The following is a 12,635-nucleotide window of genomic DNA, read 5'->3' on the forward strand; positions in this document are numbered from 1 at the left end:
AGCCATTGCTTTATCATCACCTGGAATTGATTGTAATAAAAATACAGTAGATTTATTAAAATATACAAAATTAATTCTGCCCAGTGCCTCTGTGAGATCTATATCGGAGGGCCTATAGAATTGTCATTTGAAACTGTCTCCTGCTTCCAAAAGGTCATTTAGAAACAGAAAAGAAGGGCCGAGGGAAAGCAGCTGAACCAGGTGGCAAGCTGTGTTACATTATCCAGATAATAATGCTTTGCACCCATCTTGTTCTTCCTGCCCTGACATTACAGGAAGTAAAGCAATGAATGGCTCTGCAGCTAAACTACAGCAGTATTATTGTTGGCCAACAGGAGGTGCCACTGTGGCTGAAGCACGAGTCTACAGGGATGCCCGGGGCCGGGCCAGCAGCGAGCCACACATCAAGCGACCAATGAATGCATTCATGGTTTGGGCAAAGGATGAAAGGAGGAAAATCCTTCAGGCCTTCCCTGACATGCATAACTCCAACATTAGCAAAATCTTAGGTGAGTGCAGCAGCCGTTGCTGGTCTTTTACCCTGTTGAGTGCCTCAGGGTGGAAAGCAGGGGCATACTTTGACACCCTAGGGGAGCTGTGGTTAGATGAGCTAGATGAAGCTTGATGCACTGCCACAAGAAACTTTGTCATCATCTCTGCACGCCAAGCCCCGTAGTGTGACTTTGGGGTTAGGAGTCATTACACCCATCAAGTGCCAGAGGAAGATTGACAAAAAACTGACTTTAAAGACAAAACTATTTATAGTATATGTTAATGCTGTGGACTTGACTCACTGGCAAGTCACCGTTTACCAACATTCGTGGAAACAAATTTTATCACCTTCTCTTATTCAGCCTTCTTAAAATCATATGTTGCTACAAAATCTTGCAAATATTCATGGACCCTACAGTTTTCTACTTTAGTATTTTGGGGTTTGCATATCCCTCTGAAAGAACTCATCAAGACTAAAGGGAGCCAAAAATAGTGTGAAATTCATGGAGTGTGGAACAGTGCCTCTAATGATAACTCTTAAACTTGTAAAATAAAACTACATTTACTTTAATAAGATATGACTAGCTCGAATTTCATAGCAGTGAGTTGAATGCATAGACCACAGGGCAGAGGCCCATTCTGTGGTAAATTGCCAGAATGATTCTCCCGTTTCTCAGGATTAAACTCAAGCCTTGTTCTATTAGTGTAAAGCTTGCCTACTGCAGATTATACAGTTTAGAATTATTGCACTCAACATATTGAACATATTTTATTCAACATGCAGCATTACAGTCAACATGTTTCCTCTTTAAAAGGAAAAAACACAGAAGGCACTGTTCTACTTAAGCTGTCGTGATGTGACAGAATCTCAAAGGGAGCAGTTTAAGAAGCCGAAAAACATTAGAGACTTAAACTGCGGTTTTCCATTTTTAAATGTTTTGTTCAAAAGCAATAAATATTTAACCTGAGTAAATATCAATGATCTGGACATACACAAATACACATGTTTTGTCACTGTATAAATAATTCAACTTGATTGTGAGACATTTTGAGGCAGTGACCTCTAAGAAAACATACATAAGGTCTAATAATGGTAAATATTAAAATACAAGCTTTTTTTTTTTTTTGCATTTTGAGATGGGTACTAGGTCATAGGGCAGTTTTATTCTTAAAGCCTCAGAGAGAGACATAGTGCTTTTGAATTTCAAGCCATCATGTTTCTAATGGATATACTTTTTTTTTTCAAATTAATAGACAAAAGAAAATCAGTGTTCATCCACCCTATATCTATAAAATCTATACATCTATATTTTCACCAGTTAGTAGCAGCTTGAGTAAGCTCTCAGATGGGCACAGAAACCTCTCTGTTTCCATCTTGGCAGCTGTGGAGTAACTATATTATTGCTGTGCATTCTGTGAAAGAAATTATTAAGAGTATAGTGGGTGTATTCATTAAAATGTAAACCTTTAAAGCACAGCATTTTGTGAGTACTAAGAATCTTCTGTTAACTGGGGTTTTAAACTGCTGTGAGAACACAGAGAAGCCTATCAGCAGAGACTTTCTACACAACTTTTGCTCAACAATCAGGACAGAACAGGGATGGATGTGCGACTAAAGCAGACCAGGATATTGCTGGCTACAGAGAATATTTGTACAACTTTTCCATTTGTTTATGTATGAAAAATCTCCACCGAAGAATAGCTAGCATCCAGTCAGCACAGCTGTTACCGCTTTATTCACCAGCGAGACACAAAAATGCAATTTGATACATGTAAAAAAACACATCCCTTCTTCATCAAGTGTTTAGATAACTCTTTATAAACAATATTAGAGACGTGAATACTTTTCCTTCTTCCTGTATAAACCATATTAAAAATTTTTGTACTTTCATTGGTACAGCTTTGAGTGAACGTTTATAGTACTTGAAAATGGTATATATAACTCCAACAGCACCTTCCGGTTCTAAAGTTATAACTTCTTAGGTAGAGTTTAGGTTTTTTAATTACCCTCAGCCAGAGGAGACAGTGTGCACAGTAGGCTTTTATATATGGCAGGGTAGCAACATCTGCTGACATCTTATCGAGCTTTCCTAAAGATGCTTGGCGTGTGGGAGATGTTTGAATTTCTGGGACCAAGAGAGCTTTTCCTGAGAATCCTATTGTACTTAGGAAGTACAATCCTATTGTGCTTAGGAAGTTCAGATTTTTAATCCTCTTGAGAGAGATTGGAAGGTAAATGGGGTAAAGACCCTCATGTAGGAGAGCAAAGGTAGGTTTGTTAGCAGCAAATACAGATTTTCAAATAATATCCTTATTGTACCATCAGCTTTAAACTATTCAGAGGAATAATGCAATAAATTAACATACAGAATTATTCTTTATAGTGTAGATGACTAGGTATGCGTCTCAATGGTGTGAGGACATAGACTAAGCCTGAAGGGGATGAGGCAGTGGGAAGGACACATCTCGTGCTGTCAGGAAAACGTTGCCTTGACCACTGGGGTACTGAAGGCTATTTTTATGTCTAGGGTCTCGCTGGAAATCTATGTCCAACCAAGAGAAACAACCTTATTACGAAGAACAGGCCCGGCTAAGCAAGATCCACTTAGAGAAGTACCCAAACTATAAATACAAACCTCGACCGAAACGCACCTGCATTGTTGATGGCAAAAAGCTCCGGATTGGGGAGTATAAACAACTGATGAGGTCTCGAAGACAGGAGATGAGGCAGTTCTTTACTGTGGGGTAAGTGTTCCTTAATTTAGCCACCTGGGCTTTCTCTTCCAAGTAAGGAAGCACAGGATAGCTACAGGGCAAAGTGTCTGGAAAGGAGAGAATCAGAAAGGGAGGAGGTGGTGATACACTGAAGGGGCCTGGCAGTAACCATCTTTGTAATGTCACAAGCACAAAGCAAAGCAAACGTGCAGCACTCCCAATGCATCATCCCTTTCATTGTCTCTTAGACAAATCTAAGATGTTCAGTGCCCACACACTAAGTTTCTGGTAGTTTATTTAAACAGACACACAGGGAGAAAAAAACGTAAAAACTAACCTTAAGAAATCCCCAGAAGCTTTCCAGTTTCTCTGGGTGGTGCTTCTGACTCTAATCACAATAGTCTGCTTTTGTTGTGGGATCTACCACAAGATAATTGGCCTTGACATTGGTTAGAGGACCTCATTTTTGGCATAAGATCCAGAACTCCTGTTGCAGTAAATTATTCTGTGGTGGAAGCAGTAACAATGTGGATTTTCTTGCTTAACTCAGAAACTAGACATGTTTTTGATATCTTCAAGTCTGATTTCATGTCATTTTGTTTAAAAATTAGGTAATAGATTTCTGGTATAAATTTCGACTTGGCTGACTAGCTGTCTGCATTCAAAAGGGGCCCCTTGCAACCACAGTAGTCAGGATAAGTGGGGATGCAGATGCCTGTAGATTCCAGCACACCCAGACTTAGAGGCACAGGGGGTGGCAAACTAGAGGACCATTATGGAAGAATGAGGCACGAAGCAGCTGGAATCCGATTGGGAAGATACTTGGGAAAGGGCTTGAGAGAGAGAAGTAAAATAGATAAAAAGGAAGCTGCATTCACAGCTAGCTGGAAGGAGAATTGAAGTGTATGGCAGGCCAGGGAAAGAAGAAAATTCTCCTAGAGGTGAAGAAAAAAGACTATTTGAAGAAAGGGCTATTTATTTTTAAGGATTCCCCCAAAAATAGCTTTATGAAACAAAGTTAATTTCGAAAGCATGTGTTTAAAAACATAAAATTAATTTGGAGTAGTAGATAGAAAAATTAAGAAAATTTTTAAAGGCTGATGAAAGCAGTTGGGGGTCATGAGTCTCTATAATCACTAGTCCTCTGAGCAGGAGAATGAGCTCTGGCATTTCACTGCGAGGTTCAAACATTGACTGCTACCTACTGGACGCATTATTTAACTTCTCTCTAAGCCTCTTTCCTCATGGGTGAAGTGAGATGAATAACGGAAGTTATACAGTTGTTGAGAGGACTCACCCAGGCAATGTTTTTAAAAGCATTTTCTAAAATGCTTAGTAGGATGTCAATTTAAGTGAATTCCTTTCAGCATCCTTACTATTAACTATGGATTTACTATCACGGCAAACTATATTTTATATCATACTGGGTAATCAATGGATTTCTTTACACTGCAGCACTCTTTTTCAAGGTAAAGAGAGGCTTAACCCACCTTGTTATTTGGGCATCCCAATATATTAACAGGTGAATACCTACCAAAACAGGATCATCAAATCCTTTCGCATTATTAATGTTTGCATTCTTACAAGTAATGGTTTTAACACTAAAAGTATAATGTATTGTAATTAGGCTATTCACATGCTAATTAGAGGATTAATACAAATACCAATTTACTCTAGGAAGTATAGTTCTAAGTAACAATATACAAATTTAAACTCATGTGATAAGTGTCTTCTAATCCTGTTAGTATAGCTCCAAGACTATATATAATCTTTTGAACATAGATTTTAAAGTCTCCATTTAATATCTTTCGTGATTCCTAGTGTATCTTGTGAGGCTAGTAGCTCTCTTTCCTGCTATCTGGAAGACTGTTAGTGCTGTGATATTTATTTGAAAATGTAAGATGCATAATTCTACTGAAATTAGTCCCTTCACCAGAGTCCATTGAAACAGTTCTGTATCAAAATACACCTTATAACAATACCTATTTAACAAAAAATCTAAAGCAGTTTAAGAGCATGTGTACTTATAAACTAGGTGTTTTAAATCTACAAACCACATCCATTAAGTGAGACAAAAAATTTGTCACTTCAAGAGTTCCTCTGACTGCTAAAAGGTGAGAAGAATGAAAGCTCACATCTTGGTCTCTCTCTCCATTTTGCCAGATGTCTTGGAATTGTCTTCACCACATGACCTCCAAATGTGTCTCATCTCCCTATTCTGGCACGGTCACAAGAATCATTAGAACCTAAAGAATATAAGGTCTTTGGTTGTCGTGTTTGGGAGCACAGGACATTGAAACCTAGAAACTAAGGGTCATGTTCCTGATGGTATAGGAATACTTTTTATGGAAAGATCATTTTAGACTGTGGGGTAAGGTTACAGGCATATAGACAATGGCTAGAATGTTCTACTCATTAATATTCAGTGCTGAGTATTTTCCTCAGCCCAGCTTTGGTAATCCTTGCTTCTTAAAGCCAAGTATTTTTCCACTTAAAGATTTGTATTATTTTCTTTCTAAGTAGTTGTAGCTGATAGATTATTAACTCCCCAGAGTTCATCTTTGGAAATTGATCTTCATTACATGTGAGGTTGTTACAAGGAAAAAACAAAAAGAAATCCAAAGATTGCTATTGACTTTTTGAAGGGAATGGGGTGAGATCAATTTTTATAGCTGATCTTGAAAAGACCTGCATAACCTTCAAGCCAATAAAATTACTTATATCGCTTAGCATTGTGATGAATTTTACTGACAATACAGCTTGAAGTACAGTGAGTTAGGGTTTTTTTTTCTATTTAACTTACGAAATGAATTTATCAATAACATAAAATGGAGTAAGGCTAGCTCTTATCTCAGATTTAACCCCTTCAATTGACAGAATTTTGTAATAATCCTGATAAAAGTGCTATTAATGCTGAAATGATACTCCTTAGAGTACATAGAGTTACACTGATGGCTTTCCAAAGAACTCTGATTAACTAGACTTCCATTTATTTGACACTTATTCAGTAATTTACCTGTGAACCAATAGAAAATTCTTAAGCTATTATAAAATATTAAATTTGACCTACTTTTTAATAATAATAGTAATGGTAAGTTATTGAATACTGACTATATGCTATGTACTATGTTGATGAATTATACCAATTATTGCAAATATAACAGATTTATTAGTGGTGTCATATTCCCTATAGGACTGCAAAACACAATGTTCAGAGATGTTAAATAATTTGTTCAAGGCCACACAGCTAGCAAATTGCAGAGCTGAGATTTAAGCCAGGCTTATGTGAATGTGAAACATATGTGCTTTTCACCATGATACATACCTCTCAATTAGAGATGACAAATTGTTTAGAGGCTATATGGTATAGTGGTTAAGGACATCAGTTCTGCAGCCAGACTGTTCCTGGCTCAGAACTAGATCTACTTCCAATGAATAACTCTATTTATTCTTCTGAACTCTCCAATCGCCTTTGAGAAACCTATTTAGACTCATTGTACCTCAATTTCCTCACATGTAGAGTGGAGATGACAATAACTATAACATGAGATTCTTCTGAAAACTGAATAATTTATATATATCTAAAGTGTTTAGAATAGTGTCTGGCACATAGTTTGCCCCAAATTAGAGCAGATATGATTGTTCTGGATAAATAATGCTATGATACTGTGTACTGAGTATATATTCAATATAATGAAGAATTATATTTTACTCCCTTACGCTATAATCATTTCAACATTGTCATTTTGCTCTTAATCACTAAAGAAATTAAGTGAAACTTAGAAGATACTTACGACTGGCACAGACTAGCCACACGTTCATTATCATTTTCCTGTAGAGAAAGCTGAATTCAAATCTCTAATAAGTAATAGAAAAAGATCCCTAGTACTTACATTCCTTCCTGTAATATCAACTACAGTGTTGTGTAACATATAAGCTTATCTCTTCATGAAACAGACTTTGTTGCCTTTACTTCTGGATCCTGTAAAGATCCTGAAGATTAGCAAGCAAGAGGGTTTTGCCAGCATAACTAGGTAGTTTCTTTGCAGTTGGCAAAGCTGGGCTATCCTATAACAATATCTCAATGATTCAGAAGGCTGCAACAATGCAGGACTCTCCTGGGCTGAGTGCAAAATCTCCTTGGACTGGGAAGAGGAAAGGTTTTTAGCCCTCTCTTCCCATATCAGCCGTATGCGTATACTTTTACAAACAGCTACAACTTTTGTTTTGATGTGCACATTCATTATGTGTAAAGCCTGATAGCCTGCCAGCTATTCCTATTTGTGAAATCTGCAGTGTTTGAATTTTGACTTTGCAATTGATCTGTAAAGGAAGGAAAAATGCTTTTTAGGGAAGTAATTTCCGATGGACAAAGCTGGAGCCCGCTGGCAGGATTTTCCATTTTGTTAATTGATTAGTCAGTCAATTGGTAAGGATCTACTTGAAACCAGTTATGTGTCTGGCACTGTACTAAGTTAGTACAGTGCATGAAGCATTAATTCTATATACACAATGAGTTTCAGAGACTGCGGTAGCCAAAGCAGACACATACATGAATAGATTAGCAAATAGTAGTTTGTTATACACACAGAGAGAAAATACATTGCATAGTGCCACACATAAAGTATAATGAAGTATTAATTTTTATTTTTTCTCTCACTCAGAGGAAAGAGCAAGTAAAACTCAGAGGAGGAATGGCACACATTAGGGGCACACATAGAACACCCTCAAGATGGAGACTTAAGATTTGGATAGGGTCAGGCTGGTGGAAAGTAGGGGTAAAGATGCTTAATTTAGCATGAAGGAGAGAATGAGCAAAATGAAGGTAAACAAAAATATTCCATAATAAAGAAAGAGGATAGTCTACGGTTTTTTCCTAGCAGCAGTAAAGTAAGATAGGACAGTATTTTGCAAACCCTTGAAAAACAGGCTTCTTCACCTCTAATTAGCAATGCTCACGGAATTTTTTAAACTTTCTTTTTATGTTGATAATGACAATGAGATAACAAGATCAGTGTGACAGCTAGGTCATGATGTTGCATCTGCAGAAACAATGGCAACTTAGAAGGCACCTCAGAAGTCAGAGACTTCAAGCTGTTCCACGAGTCCTTTCGAGGTTCTGCTCAGCCTTTCTAGGGCTAGTAAGTCCACCATTTTCCAAGGGAGCTTGTTGCTTTGGGAAGCATCTCTTAATGTTCAAAAGTGTGCTTTTCTTAATTATGTCATATCTGCCTTTCTCTGCTGCATTGTTAGATTGCTTCTCTGGTCTCTCCCTTATCTACAAAGACAATCACTGGTTATACTCACATACTTTCTCCACCATCTCTCTCCCCATATGTCCAATCGCATTGTGTCTTTTCTTAACTAAAATAAATGACCCTGCCTTTTCATTTGTTTTCCCTCTTTCTCATTAGTTTGTTCATTCATTCATCCATTCATTGTACTCAACATGTTTGTTTTGAGTGCCTCTTGTGTTCTAGGCATTGTATATTGTAGGGCATATCAGTGGAAAATCCCTTTCCTAATGAGGGCTACATTCTAGTGAGGGAAGTCAAACTGTTTAATGGATAATTAAATAACAAGCAGTGATAAGTGCCTTTGAAAACTTACTATGTGAAGTAAAAGGAAGAAGGATAGGGAGTTTTAGAGGATAGGGCTCAATTTTTAACAAACACAGTGGCCATAGAAAACTTCATGGAGAAGATACCACTTGGCCAAAGACTTTAGCTACTGAGGAAACAAACCCTGCAGACATCTAGGGGAAGGATTCAAGAGAAATAAATAGCAACAACAGAGATGTTGAGGTGAGGTTGCGCTTAGCTTGCTCAAGATATAATGAGTCCTCAGTGACAAAAACAGTGAGCAGATGAGAAAAGTAACAGATACCAGAGGGGTAACAGGGAGCCCAACTGTGGAAAAACTGATAGGCCATTTGTAAAGACATTGAATTTGATTCTGAGATGGAAAGTATGCAAGGTCACAAGAAAAAGAATGTTCTGATTGACTTAGGTTTTAAAAGAATCACTGTTTTCTATGTTAATAATTATCAGAAGATGGCATTGCATGAAGTAAGGAGGGAGGCTCTGACAGTAACCCAGAGTAGAGGTGATGGTGGCTTGGATCAAGTGTGGAGGTGGCAGGAAATGGAGGTATCCTGGATATACTCCTGAATGAGAACCACTAGGACTTGCCGATGGATTCAGTATAGGATTTGTGAGAAATGCAGTTCCAAGGGTTTGGTTTGAGCAACCACAAAGATGGAGTAATTACTAACAAAGATCTAAAAGACCATGGGGGAGCAGACATATAGGAGAATGATTAGTTCAGTTTTTTGTATCTAACAAATACATCAAATACTGAGATATTATATTGATATCCAAATTAAATAAATTTGTGTGGAGATATGAATTAGAGAGTTGTCAGCACATAAATAGTATTTCAAGTCACAGAATTGCAAATGATGATGAAAGGAATTAATTTAGATACCAGGACTGATTTTTGGGCACTTCATTGTTTAGATGTCAGAGAGATGGGGAGGGGATAGCAAAGGCAATTAGAAAGAGCTGCTAATGAGAGAAAAGAATGCTAGAAAAGTCAAGTGGATAAAGGGTTTTAACCTGGAGAAAGTGATCAAATTTATAAAATTGTGCTTATGGCATAGGCCATGGAAGTGACTTTTAGTTTAAACAATGTGGAGATCACTAGCGACCTTTACAAATTATCTTTCAGTGGAGTATTGCAAATGATTGAAGTGTGTGTAAGAAAAATGAGTAGGATAAATGGAGACAGTGATAATAAACAATCTTTCAAACAGCTTTGCTTTAAAGGAGATCAGAGAAATGGAACAATAACTGAATGGGCATGTAATCAAGAAGTGGAGGGATTCTGATGTTTTTGTTGTTGTTGATTTTTACTTTTAAAGAAGGAGACATTATGACATATTATGTGCTACTGGCCATAATCCAGGAAAGAGGAAAAGTTGATAATGCAGGTCAGGGAGACAATTGCTAGAGAAGAGATATCCTTAGAAATCATGAGAAATAGATTTCACACACAAAGGAGGTGGCCATCCTTTATTGCATTGTTAATGAACCCAAAATACAGGAAGGCCAGCAAAGGAAGGTGCAGGGAGAGCTAGTGGGGTAAAGATGCTAAAGGGAGTATGCAAAAGTTCTTTCTGATTATGTCCAATTTTCCCATGAAGTGAGGAGGTGGTGGAGAAGGTTGGACTTTTGAGAAAAGTTGAAAAATTATGAAATAACTGTAGGAAAGTATAAGGAATGGGTAGGAAAAAGTGCCGTATGATGATGGAACAGCAGCAGAGGCTGATTTGAATGTCTTGCTTATAAATTTAGAAACTGGTGAGCATAGCAGTGTGTTTCCAGCAGCCAAGATCAGCTGTGCGGGAGTATTCAGAGAGTGCAGAGAGAACTTTGTCTGTAAGAGAGTGCAAAGTATTGGCAGGGGAGTGATTAAGCACAGAATTTGCACTGGGTAGGGAGATGAAAGTTGGTGAAAGGCTCAAGGAATTGTAGGTCCTCAGGAGTAGAAAGTTGATAAACTGGGGTACAAAAGAGGAAAATAAAAGATAAGATGTAATTAAGAGGATATTTAAAATTTTGATTAGGAGGGAATACAGTCGGAAATCACAAGGTCTGTTGTATGACATCAGATCTAGCAACTACAATCAGGAGGAGGCTGATCACCAGTGAAATAACTGGGATAACAAGGTATTGGAGAGACCATCTGTGCGCATAGTGAGTCATCAGGAATTATGACAGAGTAATGTCGGAGGGAGAGCAAAGGTAACCAGGAGCAAAAACCTTTAAGGTATCACAGGGTATGGGTGTGACCAGACAGTATGCAGATGTCAGTGGATGACCGGATCTGGTATTCCTCCACCACCCAGTAGTAGCAGGCTTTTGAATATCATGTCTCTTACTCTAGAAAGCAAGTCACATAAATATTTTGTGGTCCAGAATTTCATTAGCATCCTAATATATAAATACTATTGAACATGTGAAGCCTGGTATAGAAGAGATTGACTCTGTTTGAAATTTGCTAAGTGTTTTTTTTTTTTTTTTCTGCCAGTGTAAACGTTCCTTTCTTCTCAGTCTTGATTTCTAGTAAAGAATTTTGACATAAGGCTTCAGCTGCTAACTATGGTACTTATATGGCCTTGGACAAACAGCTTTAATTCTCTGAACCCCACCTGGCTAATTCATTTATAAAAGGAGGGAAAGGAAATAATATTACCTCTGAGTCATATTGTGAAGTTTAAAGAGATACTGTGAGAGCCTCTAAGCATAATCCTCAGCACATTACAGGAGCTCAATTCAGTAGCTTTGTACATGTACATTGTGATTGAAAAAATAAGGCAAAACAGCCGTCTATTCTTTGTGAAAAAGAGTAACCTGTGATAGTCTGTGTATGAAATGTAGAGTTTATGGTATAGATTAGCTCATCAAACTGGGAAATCTGTAAAATGGGTCAATATTGCAGTAATACTATACATTCATTATGTGATCAAGCTAAAAATATATTTATTGCAATTTTTCAGATTTAGTAAAGAAAATTAATTGGTCATTACTGCTTTGGAGAGTTTAGCATGAAATTTAATTGTGTCAATTTGCCCAAAACTTAGGAAACAAACAATGTACTATTTTCAGAATTTGATTCTCTGAGAGGGAAACCAGTGTTCTATGTTTTTATGCATCGAGTTGGATCCCGCTATCATCTTCCCTCAGGCAATCCAAAGCTCAACATGAGCATCATAGAAAGTGGTTCAATTATCAGATGCTTGGTGTCAACTGGATGCTGATATTATCTATAGATTAGGAATTTTTATGAGATACAGTGAGCATGGTGTATCTGTATTAAATATCTATAAAGGAAAGAGTGAGGGAATTCTAGTCAGGCGACCAAGGTCCAAATTCTGGCTCTACTGGTTATTGAATGCAAGGCCGTGTGTTCTTTATCTAAAAAAAATGGGACTAATAATATCTCATGAGTTTGTCATGTTAATTGAATGAGGTTGTACCCATGATAGTATAAATTAGTCAAAGTTTAAGGAATAACTATTATGCCTCCTGTGAGTGAAAGACAGCAAGGGCAGGTATATCACAGAGATTGAAGGTCGCCTCTATCATTTCTCCTCTACCAGGAGCAAGACTTTATGAGAAAATTAGTCTCCTTCTGGGTATATCAAAGAGAAGTTCAGAACTAACCTATTTCTTCATAGGGTATTTTCCTGCTAGGCTTAGGTGAATAGAAAGTTTCAGTGATGATGTATAGGGTCCATAAAAATCTTTTAAGAGATGACTGATCTGAACCTATGAAAAATAACAGATGGAAGGACTGTCCAGTACTTCCCTTATCCTAGCTTTTATATGGACTGTCCAGTACTTCCCTTATCCTAGCTTTTATAT

The 12,635-nt window shown here is 37.4% G+C and overlaps 1 protein-coding gene across 3 annotated transcripts in view; it reads left to right on the top strand.

The window, feature by feature from the left end:
* SOX6 (SRY (sex determining region Y)-box 6) overlaps nucleotides 1–12,635 on the top strand; it is a 424,758-nt gene that overhangs the window by 409,631 nt on the left and 2,492 nt on the right. For 2 of the 3 annotated variants that reach the window (XM_004683014.1, XM_004683016.2), the window contains 2 exons: nucleotides 276–509; nucleotides 3,021–3,237. In XM_004683014.1, coding sequence (XP_004683071.1) covers nucleotides 276–509; nucleotides 3,021–3,237 — 451 coding nt within the window. The remainder of the gene's footprint in view (nucleotides 1–275; nucleotides 510–3,020; nucleotides 3,238–12,635) is intronic. The other variant, XM_004683015.1, reaches the window with a different exon arrangement.

Source organism: Condylura cristata, unplaced genomic scaffold, assembly GCF_000260355.1.
Source record: "Condylura cristata isolate star-nosed mole 26May11 unplaced genomic scaffold, ConCri1.0 scaffold00015, whole genome shotgun sequence".
In the NCBI taxonomy this organism is placed as follows: Eukaryota; Metazoa; Chordata; class Mammalia; order Eulipotyphla; family Talpidae; genus Condylura; species Condylura cristata.